The sequence below is a fragment of the Bos indicus x Bos taurus genome, chromosome 2, assembly GCF_003369695.1.
Source record: "Bos indicus x Bos taurus breed Angus x Brahman F1 hybrid chromosome 2, Bos_hybrid_MaternalHap_v2.0, whole genome shotgun sequence".
NCBI classification, from domain to species: domain Eukaryota; kingdom Metazoa; phylum Chordata; class Mammalia; order Artiodactyla; family Bovidae; genus Bos; species Bos indicus x Bos taurus.
In genome coordinates, this window is record NC_040077.1 from 119972579 (window position 1) to 119986630 (window position 14052).

The window sequence follows — 14052 nt, forward strand, 5'->3', positions numbered from 1 at the left end:
CAGTGGGAACATTCAAACCACTTCTATGGGGTTGGGGGGAGGCCGAAAGGTGAGGTGAGGAGGAGGGTTCAGGGAGCACTTGCCCTAGAAAGAGAGCCTCCATTTCTGCAAATTTCTGGAGTGTGGGGACTGGGGGTTGGGTATCAATGATCAAAGCCTTCCTGTTCCCAGCTGTTGCCCTGCTCTCCCCTGAGTCACAGGACTGTCACTACGTCTCAAGGGATATCCTGAGATTGGGTGGGCAGGACGAAGGCAGAAGATATCCCCCCAGGGATCCCCTGGTGCCGCTGTGGGCTCTGCACTGCCCCCTGCTGGCAGTGCCTGCTGTGGGCCGCATGCTGGGGGCTAAGACAGGGCCCAGAGAGCCCAGGGTGGTAAATGGGGACACTGGTGGAGGGTGCTGGGCAGCAGATGAGACCCCGCAGGACTAGGCCTTCTTCCCAGAGAACAGAGAGACCGGGACAACTGTCCCCCACAGAGCAGGCTCCATGGCGCTGGCCATCCCCTGGCCCAGGCATCTTTAACCCCGGAGTGCAGAACCGGAGGTGTTATCTCTTACTGCAGAGCAGAAGCCATGCTGCCTGCTGCCTGGTCATCCCTGGGCCCCAGGGGAGGGAGCATGACAGCCTCTCATCTCACTCAGGTGACTCGGGCCCAGAAAAGGGGAACCAAGTGCCCTGGTGGGAACTTGGACAAACATTTTTATTTGCTGCAATGATATGTGGTTTGTGTCTGGTCTCAGGTCCTGCCCAGGCCCAGGACAAAATTCACAAGAAATCAAGCAGGAGCATAGATGATGATCACTTAATTTCATCATAAGAAGAACATTCAAAGAGACTGTGCCCTCCACACCTGTCATTGTGACTAAAATGAAAAACAGTGACAATACCTGATGGTGGTGTGGATGCAGAGAAACGGTAGCCCTCATGTGCTGCTGATGGAATCCAGTTATGTGGCCACTCTGCTAACAGTTTGGCAGTTCCTCCTTTTTCATTTTTTTCTGGAGGAGGGGAGAGGTGGTGGTGATAGAAATTTCTTAATAGACAAAAACAAAACAAAACAAAAACCAAACTACACGTGCACAGCCATATGACCTAGCAATTCCACTCCTGGGCATGTATCCCAGAGGAACGGAAGGAAATGAAATGTTCACAGAAAAACCTGTCCTTGAAGATTTGTGGCAGCTTGAATTAAAACAGGCAAAACTGGATCAGCCTTGAGGTCCTTGCACACGAGTACGGTTAAACATGCCCTAAAATCCACTCACCCCCAGACACTGCCCAGTGGCACAAAGGAGCCAACTGGGATTCTTGCTCTGGTGAATCTCCAGGGAATTAGGCTGAGTGGAAAATGGCAAACACCAAAGACTGCACAATTCCATTCATGTAACTTATTTGAAGTGACAGAATTCTAGGACAAAAGGACAGGTGTTAGGGTCAGAAGGTGAAGTGGTTATAAAGGGACCCGGGGGCTTGGAGCTGCTCAGTATCTTGACTGTGGTGTGTTTACATGAACTCACACATGTGATAAGATGTACAGAATCTACACACACACAAGTGAGAACGCGTAAAATGGCAGACTCTGAATAGAAATATGAAAATCTGTGAATTGTACCATGAGAGAGAATAGGAGCAAGCATACAAGCATACTGTATTATTTCTTGCAACCACATGTGACTCTACAGTTAGATCAGACATCCAAATTAAAAAAAAAAAGGGACTGGGAACTCAAGACTAATAGTGGAATAACAAACCTTTAACCTACATCCTGGTCAAAAGAATCAATCAATTAATTAAGGGCCTGCCCAGGAATTAGTCTCTCCTGACCTTTAGCCAAGAATTTTCTGAGCACAGGATTGTGCGGGGGACAGAGGCAGCTGTGGGGTGGGGGGCAGAGGCAGGAAGGAGGCCCCAGCGGGCAGGTCCTCTGGGAGCTGGAGAGTAACCTGGGTTAGTGTGGTGAGTGGGTGGAACAGCTGGTCAAGGTGGAGGAACCCGGACGCTCTTCCTGAGTGGGGGGCACCTGGGCAGGAAGATGCTGGTGGCCAGTGCAGTGTGGCTCGGGGGTGAGGGGGCCTGAGTTGGGAGGGGGCCACCCAGGTCCACTGGGGTGGGTGAGGCAGAGAGGGTTTTTTCCCTTTGAAAAGAATTTCTTAATTCTGATTTTAAAAAAGCACAGCATGGAAGTTGCCATCTTAACAATTCTTAAGACACAGTTCAGTGGTGCTAAGTCTATTCACATGGTTGGCCCCAGACCTCCAGAACGTGGTCATTTTGCAAAACTGAAAGTCTGTATCCATTAAACAACTCCTCAGTTCCCCCTTCCTCTCAGCTACTGGCAGCCGCCATCCAACTTTTCATTTCTAATCATTTGACTGCTTGAAATGCCTTTGTTGTTCAGTCGCTCAGTCCTGTCTGACTCTTTGTGACCCCATGGACTGTAGAACACCAGGCTTCCCTGTCGTTCAGTTTCTCCTGGAGCTTGCTCAAACTAATGTCCACTGAGTTGGTGATGCCATCCAGCCATCTCATCCTCTGTCACCCCCTTCTCCTCCTGCCTTCAATCTTTCCCAGCATCAGGGTCTAGAAAAGACCCTGAGTCAGCTCTTCAGACTAGGTGGCCAAAGTGTTGGAGTTTCAGCTTCAGCATCAGTTCTTCCAATGAATATTCAGGGTTTAATTCCTTTAGGATTGACTGGTTTGATCTCTTTGTAGTCCAAGGGACTCTCAAGAGTCTTCTCCAACACCACAGTTCAAAAGTATCAATTCTTCAGTGCCCAGCCTTCTTTATCGTCTAACTCTCACATCTATATGTGACTATGGGAAAAACCACAGCTTTGACTATATGGACCTTTGTTAGCAAAGTAATGTCTCTGCTTTTTAATACACTGTTTAGGTTTCTCTTGGCTTTTCTTTCAAAGAGCTTACTTGGGATGCCTAATGAAGTAAAACCACATAGTATTTGTCTTTTTGTGACTGGCGTACTTCATTGAGACTTCCCTGATGACTCAGGAGTGAAGAATCCACCTGCCAATGCAGGAGACATGGGATTGATCCCTGAATCAGAAAAATCCCCTGATATTTACTATGGACAGAGGAACCTGGCAGGAAACAGTCCGTGGGATGGCAAAAGAGTCAGACACAACTTAGCAACTAAACAACAACAACCGCAACTGCATCACTGAGCATCATGTCCTCAAGGTTCATCCATGTAATAGGAGGTATCACACTTTCCTTCCTTTTGAAGGCAGCATAATATTCCACTGGGGCTTCCCTGGTGGCGTAGATGGTAAGTAATTCACCTGCAATGCGGGAGATCTAGGTTTGATCCCTGGGACAAGAAGATCCCCTGAACGAGTGCATGACAACCCACCCCAGTATTCTTGCCTGGAGAATCCCCATAAGGTGGAAAAGAGTCAGACCATAACCTGGAAAAGAGTCAGACACAACTGAGCAGCTAAGAACAATATTCCCTTGTGGAGTTGTATCATGCTTTGCTTATCCATTTGTCTGCTGTGGATGTTGAGTTGCTTGCACCTCTTGGCTGCTGTGAATAACGCTGCTAAAATGTGAGTGTGCAAATACCTCTTTCAGACCTTGCTTTCAATTGCTGAGGATATACATCCAGAAGTCAGATTGTTGGATTGGAGGAATGCTTTTGAACCCAACTTGGGGTTACCGAAACCTTTTAGCTCCTTATCAGAAGCTTTTCCTGTGAGTGTGTGTGGCCTGTGGAGAGAACAGACTCACCTCTGCCTTCCATTTACCTGTTCAATGAAGCAGAGGTCAACTTCAGTTAATGGGGCACTGGGCCCACGCCTGTCGACCCATTTCAGGCACCTTACACACACACACACACAAACGCAAACAGCACTGCAGACCCAGCACTTCAGTAACTGAAGACACAGACAAGGCCCCCACTCTGCTGTCACCTCCAGTCCCATCCTTCTCCACAGCAGAAGCTGGGCCCAGGCTCTCAGGTGCCCCCACTAGCCCACTGCCCACACCTCCTGCCCAGGTCAAGTCTGGTGAGGAGCTGAGCAGGAGGCAGGGCAGACAGGCCTCCCCATGGATCTCTGCCTCAGGGCGCCAGGGAACTAACCCAGGCCCCTGGCCCAGGCTGTGTGCCTCCAGCCCACCCCCCTCAGCACTGGGAACCAAACCAGACCAAGGCTGAGTCTCAGAAAACGCTGAACACGTGAAGGAAGGAGAGATGGTTCTCCCACAGGACTTGGTGAGCAGAGGGCTGGGAGGAGCCTCAGTCAGGACCTTGAAAACGTTCCTCAGGCCTAAGACATCTGCACCCTAATCCCCACCCCACCCTGAGGAGACAGCTGGGGACCATCCTGGGAGGGAGGGACCTGAATCCTCAGGACCCCTACTGGCTAAGCCACACCCACCACATGCCCCTGGCAACAGGACTCAAAGTCATAGGGCAGGTGAGGGGCAAGGTGTGGCCACCCGCGAAACTGGGAGGGACAAGGAGACTTTAATAGCAGGGATTTCAGCCCGGACAGCTAGTACTGACCTGGTACCTGGTGTCCCAGCCTTGCCTAAGACCCAGGGCAAGCCTTGCCCTCCCCAGGTCCCATCCTGACCCTCTGCCATCACACCGTCATGCAGGGGGCCTGCGTGCTGCTGCTGCTGGGCCTGCAGCTACAGCTCTCCCTTGGCCTCATCCCAGGTAATCAGGCAGCTCCCGGCGCCCCCTACTCACAGGTGACGGCCCCAGGCTGACCTGACCAACACTCTCCCCTTGGGCAGTCGAGGAGGAAGACCCCGCCTTCTGGAACCGCCAGGCAGCCCAGGCTCTTGATGTGGCTAAGAAGCTGCAGCCCATCCAGACAGCCGCCAAGAATGTCATCCTCTTCTTGGGGGATGGTGAGTGCATGAGGCCAGCCCACCCCCTGTCCCCTGACAGGCCTGGAACCCTGTGATGCCAGCTGACCCAGGTTGGCCCCAGGAACTCGGACCTGAGACACTGTGTACCTTCAGGGATGGGGGTGCCTACGGTGACAGCCACTCGGATCCTAAAGGGGCAGATGAATGGCAAACTGGGACCTGAGACACCCCTGGCCATGGACCAGTTCCCATACGTGGCTCTGTCCAAGGTAAGGTCAACTGTCCAAGGTAAGGTCTACACTAGAGGGGTGGGTGTGGGCCGAGGGAGCAGGGTAGGAGGGAAAGCCCCAGGAGGGTCTGGGGCTGAGATAGGGGCTGGGGCTGTAAGGATGGGCCCAGGGGCTGGGGCAGGAGCTGGGTGTCTACCTCAGCAGAGCTGAAGCCATCTATGCTCCCAGACATACAACGTGGACAGACAGGTGCCAGACAGTGCAGGCACGGCCACCGCCTACCTGTGTGGGGTCAAGGGCAACTATAAGACCATTGGTGTAAGTGCAGCCGCCCGCTACAACCAATGCAACACGACAAGTGGGAATGAGGTCACGTCTGTGATGAACCGGGCCAAGAAAGCAGGTGGGCTTGGGCATCAGCTTCCCGGGCAGGGACAGGTTCAGAGACCTCGTGACCCACCGTCACCTCTGCCCCGCTCAGGGAAGGCAGTGGGAGTGGTGACCACGTCCAGGGTGCAGCACGCCTCCCCAGCCGGGGCCTACACGCACACGGTGAACCGAAACTGGTACTCAGACGCCGACCTGCCTGCCGATGCCCAGATGAACGGCTGCCAGGACATCGCCACTCAGCTGGTCTACAACATGGATATTGACGTGCGACACGATGAGCACAGGGCGAGGCTGGGCAGAGGGGGTGGGACACTCTCAACACAGTCCCAGGCAACCCACAGCCCTGGGGTCTTGAATGATCTCCATGGGTTTGTGGGGGCGAGGAGGGGCACCCTGTAGGAGTTACAGGTGGGAACATACCATCCCACAGACCTGGTGGAGGAGGTAGGGGCTGTGTGAGAGGAGTGAAGGGCCAGCCAGGCCCCTAACCCACCTGCCCTAATCTCTGGCTCCAGGTGATCCTGGGTGGAGGCCGAATGTACATGTTTCCTGAGGGAACCCCAGACCCTGAATATCCATATGATGTCAATCAGACCGGTGTCCGGAAGGACAAGCGGAATCTGGTACAGGAGTGGCAGGCCAAGCACCAGGTGATGGGGGCTCACGGGTGTGGGGGGTACAGAGGGGCCGGGCCTGGGGTGTCGGGCTATGGGCTGAGGCCTGGTTCTGCCCTCCCAGGGAGCCCAGTATGTGTGGAACCGCACGGCGCTCCTTCAGGCGGCTGATGACTCCAGTGTAACACACCTCATGGGTAACGAACCCTCTCACAACCACTGTCCTCCCCGGGATGGGTGCCACAGGCCACCCCCGTCCTCAGCTTGAGGGTCACCACTGCTCCCCTTTCCCACAGGCCTCTTTGAGCCAGCAGACATGAAGTATAATGTTCAGCAAGACCACACCAAGGACCCGACCCTGCAGGAAATGACAGAGGTGGCCCTGCGAGTGCTGAGCAGGAACCCCAGGGGCTTCTACCTCTTTGTGGAGGGTGAGTGGCAGCCCCTTGGGGAACAGAGGCGCGATGAGGGCCATCAGGGCAAGTTTGGTATCTTATATGTGACCTTCTTGCAGGAGGCCGCATTGACCACGGTCACCATGAAGGCAAAGCTTATATGGCGCTGACTGATACAGTCATGTTTGACAATGCCATCGCCAAGGCTAATGAGCTCACTAGCGAACTGGACACGCTGATCCTTGTCACTGCAGACCACTCTCATGTCTTCTCTTTTGGTGGCTATACACTGCGTGGGACCTCCATTTTTGGTAAGCCCAGGGAGAGTGGCAGGTCGTTGCCCCTAAGTTACGAGGCACAAAGTGCTCTGAGCCAGTTCCCTCATCTGTCTAGTGGGGTAGTAACAGCAACTGCCCTGCATCGCTCTGGTGAGGATTAAGTCACTGAACAGACAAGACCTGCCTAGGCTCTGCACACAGGGGGAGCCACAAAGGCTAGGGTCAGTGTGATCACGGGGTCCCCTCTTCCCTGAAGGTCTGGCCCCCAGCAAGGCCTTAGACAGCAAATCCTACACCTCCATCCTCTATGGCAATGGCCCTGGCTACGCGTTTGGTGGGGGCTCCAGACCTGATGTTAATGACAGCACAAGCGGTAAGTGTAGTGGGTGGGGTGCTGGGAAGTGGGGACCCTGGCCATGAACTCTAGGGAGGGGAAAGCTGCCTCCCTTGTCACATTAACTCCCCACCTTCTGGCCAGAGGACCCCTCGTACCGGCAGCAGGCGGCTGTGCCCCTGTCTAGTGAGTCCCACGGGGGCGAGGACGTGGCGGTGTTCGCGCGCGGCCCGCAGGCGCACCTGGTGCACGGCGTGCAGGAGGAGACCTTCGTGGCGCACATCATGGCCTTTGCGGGCTGCGTGGAGCCCTACACCGACTGCAATCTGCCGGCCCCCGCCAGCGTCCCCGACGCCGCGCACCTGGCGGCCAGCCCGCCTCCACTGGCGCTGCTGGCTGGGGCGATGCTGCTGCTGCTGGCGCCCACTTTGTACTAACCCCCACCAGTTCCAGGTCTCGGGATTTCCCGCTCTCCTGCCCAAAATCTCCCAGCGCAGGCCCTACCGAAGCTACCACCTCAGAGTCCCCACCCCGAAGTGCTATCCTAGCTGCCACTCCTGCAGACCCGACCCGGCCCTACCACCAGAGTTTCACCTCCCAGCATTGAAGGAGCCTCAGCTCACAGCCCTTCAAGGCCCAGCCTAACCCCGGAGGCTGAGGCTCTGATTTCCCTGTGACACGCGTAGACCTACTGCCCGACCCCAACTTTGGTGGCTTGGGATTTTGTGTTCTGCTACCCCGAACCCCAGTAAGGGGGCTCGGACCATCCAGACTCCCCACACTGCCCACAGCTGAGGACCAGGCTGGCACGGTCCCAGGGGTCCCAGGCCCGGCTGGAACCCACACCTTGCCTTTCAGGCAACTCTGGGACTCTGGGGTTTCCGGGAGGCGTGGCTTCTTAGGAGGCGTGGCAACTGAGGAGACATGGTACCCAAGGAGGCGTGGCTCCTGGGGAGCTATGGCTTCCGGTCCTCTTGGAACCCACCCTGTGGGCACTTGGCCGGCCACGGAGACATCTGGGGTCAGGAGCCCCGGGGAACCCTGGACAGAGCCTTCAGCAGCCCCTCCTAGGAACCCAGGGTACCATTACAGAGAGGAGACAGCAACACAGAGGAGAGGAGACTTGTCCCAGGTCCTTCAGCTGCTCTGAAGGTGGCCCCGGTGTCCATTCCAGGCTGGGAGATCCCAGGAACAGCGGGAGAGCTGGGGGTGGGGACACAGGCCCCGCCCTCCTGGGCAGGAGGAAGCAGCCCTCAAATAAACTGTTCTAAGTGTGATACAGGAGTGATACGTGTGGGAAGAAAAACCCTTAGGTGGGGGCACAGAGTGTGTGTCTGTGTGTGTGGTGGGAGGGGTGATTCACATCAATAAGTCAGAGAGGCTGATGAGGGGCCGACACTGAGCAAAGACCAAAGGTGGTGAGGGCGGGAGCAACGCAGAAGGACAGCGGTGCAAGGGTCCCGAGGGGGTCAGCAGGGCCAGGTGAGGCCAGCGGCTGGACCAAGTTGGGGCTTTCCCCTCCCCCGAAGCTTTCACCTTCTCTGAAAACAGAGAGACAGTCCTCAGCCCCAGTCCTCACCCTTCCTACCTCCCTGCCTGATGCCCAGGCAATCATCTGGTGGCGTGTCACCTCCCTGGTCCCATGAGTTCCACTAGATGTGGCCCTCAAGAAAAAGGGCTTCCCTGTTGGCTCAGCTGGTAAAGAATCCTCCAGCAATGTAGGAGACCTGGGTTCGATCCCTGGGTTGGGAGGATACCCTGGAGAAGGGAATGGCTACCCACTCCAGTATTCTTGCCTGGATAATCCCCATGGACAGAGGAGTCTGGCAGGCTGCAGACCATAAGGTAGAAAAGAGTCAGACATGACTGAGCAACTAAGCACAATATTCCACTGGATATATCATACTTTGTTCATCCATTTGTCTGCTGTGGATGGTTGAGTGGCTTGTGCCTCCTGGCTACTGTGAGTAATGCTACTAAAATGTGAGTGTGCAAATACCTCTTATAGATCTTGATTTCAATTATTGGGGATACACACCCAGAAGTGGGATTGTTGGATGTGAGAATGCTTTTTGAACCCAACCTGGGGTTACTGAAACCCTAGCTCCTTATCAGAATCTGTTCCTGTGAGTGTGTGTGGCCTGTGGAGAGAACAGACTCACCTCTGCCTTCCATTTACCTCTCCAATGGAGCAGAGGTCAACTTCAGTTAATGGGGCACTGGGCCCACGGCTGTCGACCCGTTACAGGCACCTTACACACACACACACACACACACACAAACAGCACTGCAGACCCAGCACTTCAGTAACTGAAGACACAGACAAGGCCCCCACTCTGCTGTCACCTCCAGTCCCATCCTTCTCCACAGCAGAAGCTGGGCCCAGGCTCCCATGTGCCCCCACTAGCCCAGTGCCCACACCTCCTGCCCAGGTCAAGTCTGGTGAGGAGCTGAGCAGGGGGCAGGGCAGACAGGCCTCCCCGTGGATCTCTGTCTCAGGGCGCCAGGGAACTAACCCAGGCCCCTGGCCCAGGCTGTGTCCCTAAGCACTGGGAACCAAACCAGGCCAAGGCTGAGTCTCAGAAAACACTGAACACGTGAAGGAAGGAGAGATGGTTCTCCCACAGGACTTGGTGAGCAGAGGGCTGGGAGGAGCCTCAGTCAGGACCTTGAAAACGTTCCTCAGGCCTAAGACATCTGCACCCTAATCCCCACCCCACCCTGAGGAGACAGCTGGGGACCATCCTGGGAGGGAGGGACCTGAATCCTCAGGACCCCTACTGGCTAAGCGACACCCACCACATGCCCCTGGCAACAGGGCTCAAAGTCATAGGGCAGGTGAGGGGCAGGGTGTGGCCACCCGGGGAACCTGGGAGGGACAAGGAGACTTTAATAGCAGGGACAAAGTCTATCTAGATTTAAGCCCAGGCAGCCAAGCTGCAGCCGGTCCCTGGTGTCCCAGCCTTGCCCTGAGACCCGGCCTCCCCAGGTCCCATCCTGACCCTCTGCCATCACACAGCCATGCAGGGGGCCTGCGTGCTGCTGCTGCTGGGCCTGCAGCTACAGCTCTCCCTAGGCCTCGTCCCAGGTAATCAGGCGGCTCCCAGCAGCCCCTACTCACAGGGGCGGCTCTAGGCTGACCTGACCAACACTCTCCCCTTGGGCAGTTGAGGAGGAAGACCCCGCCTTCTGGAACCGCCAGGCAGCCCAGGCCCTCGATGTGGCTAAGAAGCTGCAGCCCATCCAGACAGCCGCCAAGAATGTCATCCTCTTCTTGGGGGATGGTGAGTACATGAGGCCAGCCCACCCCCTGTCCCCTGACAGGCCTGGAACCCTGTGATGCCGGCTGACCCAGGTTGGCCCCAGAAACTCGGACCTGAGACACTGTGTACCTTCAGGGATGGGGGTGCCTACGGTGACAGCCACTCGGATCCTAAAGGGGCAGATGAATGGCAAACTGGGACCTGAGACACCCCTGGCCATGGACCAGTTCCCATACCTGGCTCTGTCCAAGGTAAGGGCCAAGTGGCCTCAGGGTGGTCTACACCAGAGGGGTGGGTGTGGGCCTAGGGAGCAGGGTAGGAGGGAAAGCCCAGGAGGGCTAGGGGCTGAGATAGGGGCTGGGGGCTGTGAGGATGGGCCCAGGGCCTGGGTCAGGAGCTGGGTGTCTACCCCAGCAGAGCTGAAGGCATCTCTGTCCCCAGACATACAACGTGGACAGACAGGTGCCAGACAGCGCAGGCACTGCCACTGCCTACCTGTGTGGGGTCAAGGGCAACTACAGAACCATTGGTGTAAGTGCAGCCGCCCGCTACAACCAGTGCAACACGACACGTGGGAATGAGGTCACGTCTGTGATGAACCGGGCCAAGAAAGCAGGTGGGCTTGGGCGTCAGCTTCCTGGGCAGGGACGGGCTCAGAGACCTCAGTGGCCCACCGTGACCTCTGCCACCCTCAGGGAAGTCCGTGGGAGTGGTGACCACCACCAGGGTGCAGCATGCCTCCCCAGCCGGGGCCTACGCGCACACGGTGAACCGAAACTGGTACTCAGACGCCGACCTGCCTGCCGATGCACAGATGAATGGCTGCCAGGACATCGCCGCACAGCTGGTCAACAACATGGATATTGACGTGCGACATGTTGGGCACAGGGCGGGGCTGGGCACAGGTGGTGGGGCACACTCGCAACACAGTCGTAGGTAACCTCCAGCCCTGCGGTGTTTCAGGGTTTTCATGGGTTTGTGTGTGTGTGTATGTGTGGTGGGGTGGCACCATGTAGGAGGTGGGGACAGGCCTTTCCCACAGACCTGGTGGGGGAGGTAGGGGCTGTGTGAGAGGAGTAAAGGGCCAGCCAGGTCCCTAACCCACCTGCCCTAATCTCTGGCTCCAGGTGATCCTGGGTGGAGGCCGAAAATACATGTTTCCTGTGGGGACCCCAGACCCTGAATACCCAGATGATGCCAGTGTGAATGGAGTCCGGAAGGACAAGCAGAACCTGGTGCAGGCATGGCAGGCCAAGCACCAGGTAATGGGGGCTCACGGATGTGGGGGTACAGTGGGGCTGGGCCTGGGGTGTCGGGCTATGGGCTGAGGCCTGGTTCTGCCCTCCCAGGGAGCCCAGTATGTGTGGAACCGCACTGCGCTCCTTCAGGCGGCTGATGACTCCAGTGTAACACACCTCATGGGTAACGACTCCACCCACCCTCACTGTCCTCCCCAGGATGGGTGCCATGGGCCACCCCCGTCCTCAGCTTGAGGGTCACCACTGCTCCCCTTTCCCACAGGCCTCTTTGAGCCGGCAGACATGAAGTATAATGTTCAGCAAGACCCCACCAAGGACCCGACCCTGGAGGAGATGACGGAGGTGGCCCTGCGAGTGCTAAGCAGGAACCCCAGGGGCTTCTACCTCTTTGTGGAGGGTGAGTGGCAGCCCCTTGGTGAACAGAGGTGTGATGAGGGCCATCAGGGTGGGTTTGGTATCTTATATGTGACTTATCTGCAGGAGGCCGCATTGACCACGGTCACCATGATGACAAAGCTTATATGGCACTGACCGAGGCGGTCATGTTTGACAATGCCATCGCCAAGGCTAATGAGCTCACTAGCGAACTGGACACGCTGATCCTTGTCACTGCAGACCACTCTCATGTCTTCTCTTTTGGTGGCTATACACTGCGTGGGACCTCCATTTTTGGTAAGCCCAGGGAGAGTGGCAGGTCGTTGCCCCTAAGTTACGAGGCACAAAGTGCTCTGAGCCAGTTCCCTCATCTGTCTAGTGGGGTAGTAACCGCAACTGCCCTGCATCGCTCTGGTGAGGATTAAGTCACTGAACAGACAAGACCTGCCTAGGCTCTGCACACAGGGGGAGCCACAAAGGCTAGGGTCAGTGTGATCACGGGGTCCCCTCTTCCCTGAAGGTCTGGCCCCCAGCAAGGCCTTAGACAGCAAGTCCTACACCTCCATCCTCTATGGCAATGGCCCTGGCTATGCGCTTGGCGGGGGCTCGAGGCCCGATGTTAATGACAGCACAAGCGGTAAGTGTAGTAGGTGGGGCGCTGGGAGGTGGGGACCCTGGCCAGAAATTGTGGGGAGGGGAAGGCTGCCTCCCTTGTCACATTAACTTCCCTTCTTCTGGCCAGAGGACCCCTCGTACCGGCAGCAGGCGGCCGTGCCCCTGGCTAGCGAGACCCACGGGGGCGAGGACGTGGCGGTGTTCGCGCGCGGCCCGCAGGCGCACCTGGTGCACGGCGTGCAGGAGGAGACCTTCGTGGCGCACATCATGGCCTTTGCGGGCTGCGTGGAGCCCTACACCGACTGCAATCTGCCAGCCCCCACCACCGCCACCAGCATCCCCGACGCCGCGCACCTGGCGGCCAGCCCGCCTCCACTTGCGCTGCTGGCTGGGGCGATGCTGCTGCTGCTGGCGCCCACCTTGTACTAACCCCCACCAGTTCCAGGTCTCGGGATTTCCCGCTCTCCTGCCCAAAACCTCCCAGCTCAGGCCCTACCGGAGCTACCACCTCAGAGTCCCCACCCCGAAGTCCTATCCTAGCTGCCACTCCTGCAGACCCGACCCGGCCCCACCACCAGAGTTTCACCTCCCAGCAGTGATTCACCTTCCAGCATTGAAGGAGCCTCAGCTCACAGCCCTTCATGGCCCGGCCCATCCCCGAGGCTGAGGCCCTGATTTCCCTGTGACACCCGTAGACCTACTGCCCGACCCCAACTTCGGTGGCTTGGGATTTTGTGTTCTGCCACCCTGAACCTCAGTAAGGGGGCTCGGACCATCCAGACTGCCCCTACTGCCCACAGCCCCACCTGAGGACGAAGCTGGCACGGTCCCAGGGGTCCCAGGCCCGGCTGGAACCCACACCTTGCCTTTCAGGCGACCCTGGGACTCTGGGGTTTCCGGGAGGAGTGGCTTTCGGGAGGCGTGGTTTCCGATGGGGCGTGGCTTCTTGGAAACGTGGCTCCCGCCCCTGGAACCCAACCTGTGATCATCTGGGGCCCAAGGAGACGTCTCAGCCCAGGAGCTCCGGGGGACCCTGGACAGAGCCCTCAGCAGCCCCTCCTAGGAACCCAACGGTACCATTACAGAGAGGAGACAGTGACACAGAGGAGAGGAGACTTGTCCCAGGTCCCTCAGCTGCTGTGAGGGCGGCCCTGGTGCCCCTTCCAGGCTGGGCATCCCAGTAGCAGCAGGGGACCCGGGGGTGGGGACACAGGCCCCGCCCTCCTGGGAGGCAGGAAGCAGCTCTCAAATAAACTGTTCTAAGTATGATACAGGAGTGATACATGTGTGAAGAGAAGCCCTTAGGTGGGGGCACAGAGTGTCTGGGTGAGGGGGGTCAGGGTCACATCAGGAGGTTAGGGAGGGGCTGATGAAGGGCTGACGTTGAGCAAAGACCAAAGGCAACTCAGAAGGACAGTGGTGCAGGACTGGGTGTGGTCAGCAGGGGGACTGGTTGGG

General features: G+C 57.2%; 2 protein-coding genes across 2 annotated transcripts; both read left to right on the top strand.

The window, feature by feature from the left end:
* Positions 1–4616: 4616 nt before the first annotated feature.
* Positions 4617–7601, top strand: LOC113881241 (intestinal-type alkaline phosphatase-like). The gene is made up of 11 exons (XM_027524112.1): positions 4617–4683; positions 4764–4880; positions 4995–5110; positions 5300–5474; positions 5553–5725; positions 5977–6111; positions 6200–6272; positions 6372–6506; positions 6590–6781; positions 7005–7121; positions 7227–7601. The coding sequence occupies exons 1-11, from the start codon at positions 4617–4619 to the stop codon at positions 7517–7519; spliced, it is 1593 nt and encodes a 530-aa protein (XP_027379913.1). The 3' UTR covers positions 7520–7601.
* A 2399-nt stretch (positions 7602–10000) lies between these two features.
* LOC113881245 (intestinal-type alkaline phosphatase) lies at positions 10001–13868 on the top strand. The gene is made up of 11 exons (XM_027524125.1): positions 10001–10170; positions 10250–10366; positions 10481–10596; positions 10787–10961; positions 11041–11213; positions 11473–11607; positions 11695–11767; positions 11867–12001; positions 12085–12276; positions 12500–12616; positions 12722–13868. Exons 1-11 carry the CDS (start codon positions 10104–10106, stop codon positions 13021–13023), a joined length of 1602 nt encoding a protein of 533 aa, XP_027379926.1. The 5' UTR covers positions 10001–10103; the 3' UTR covers positions 13024–13868.
* Positions 13869–14052: the final 184 nt, after the last annotated feature.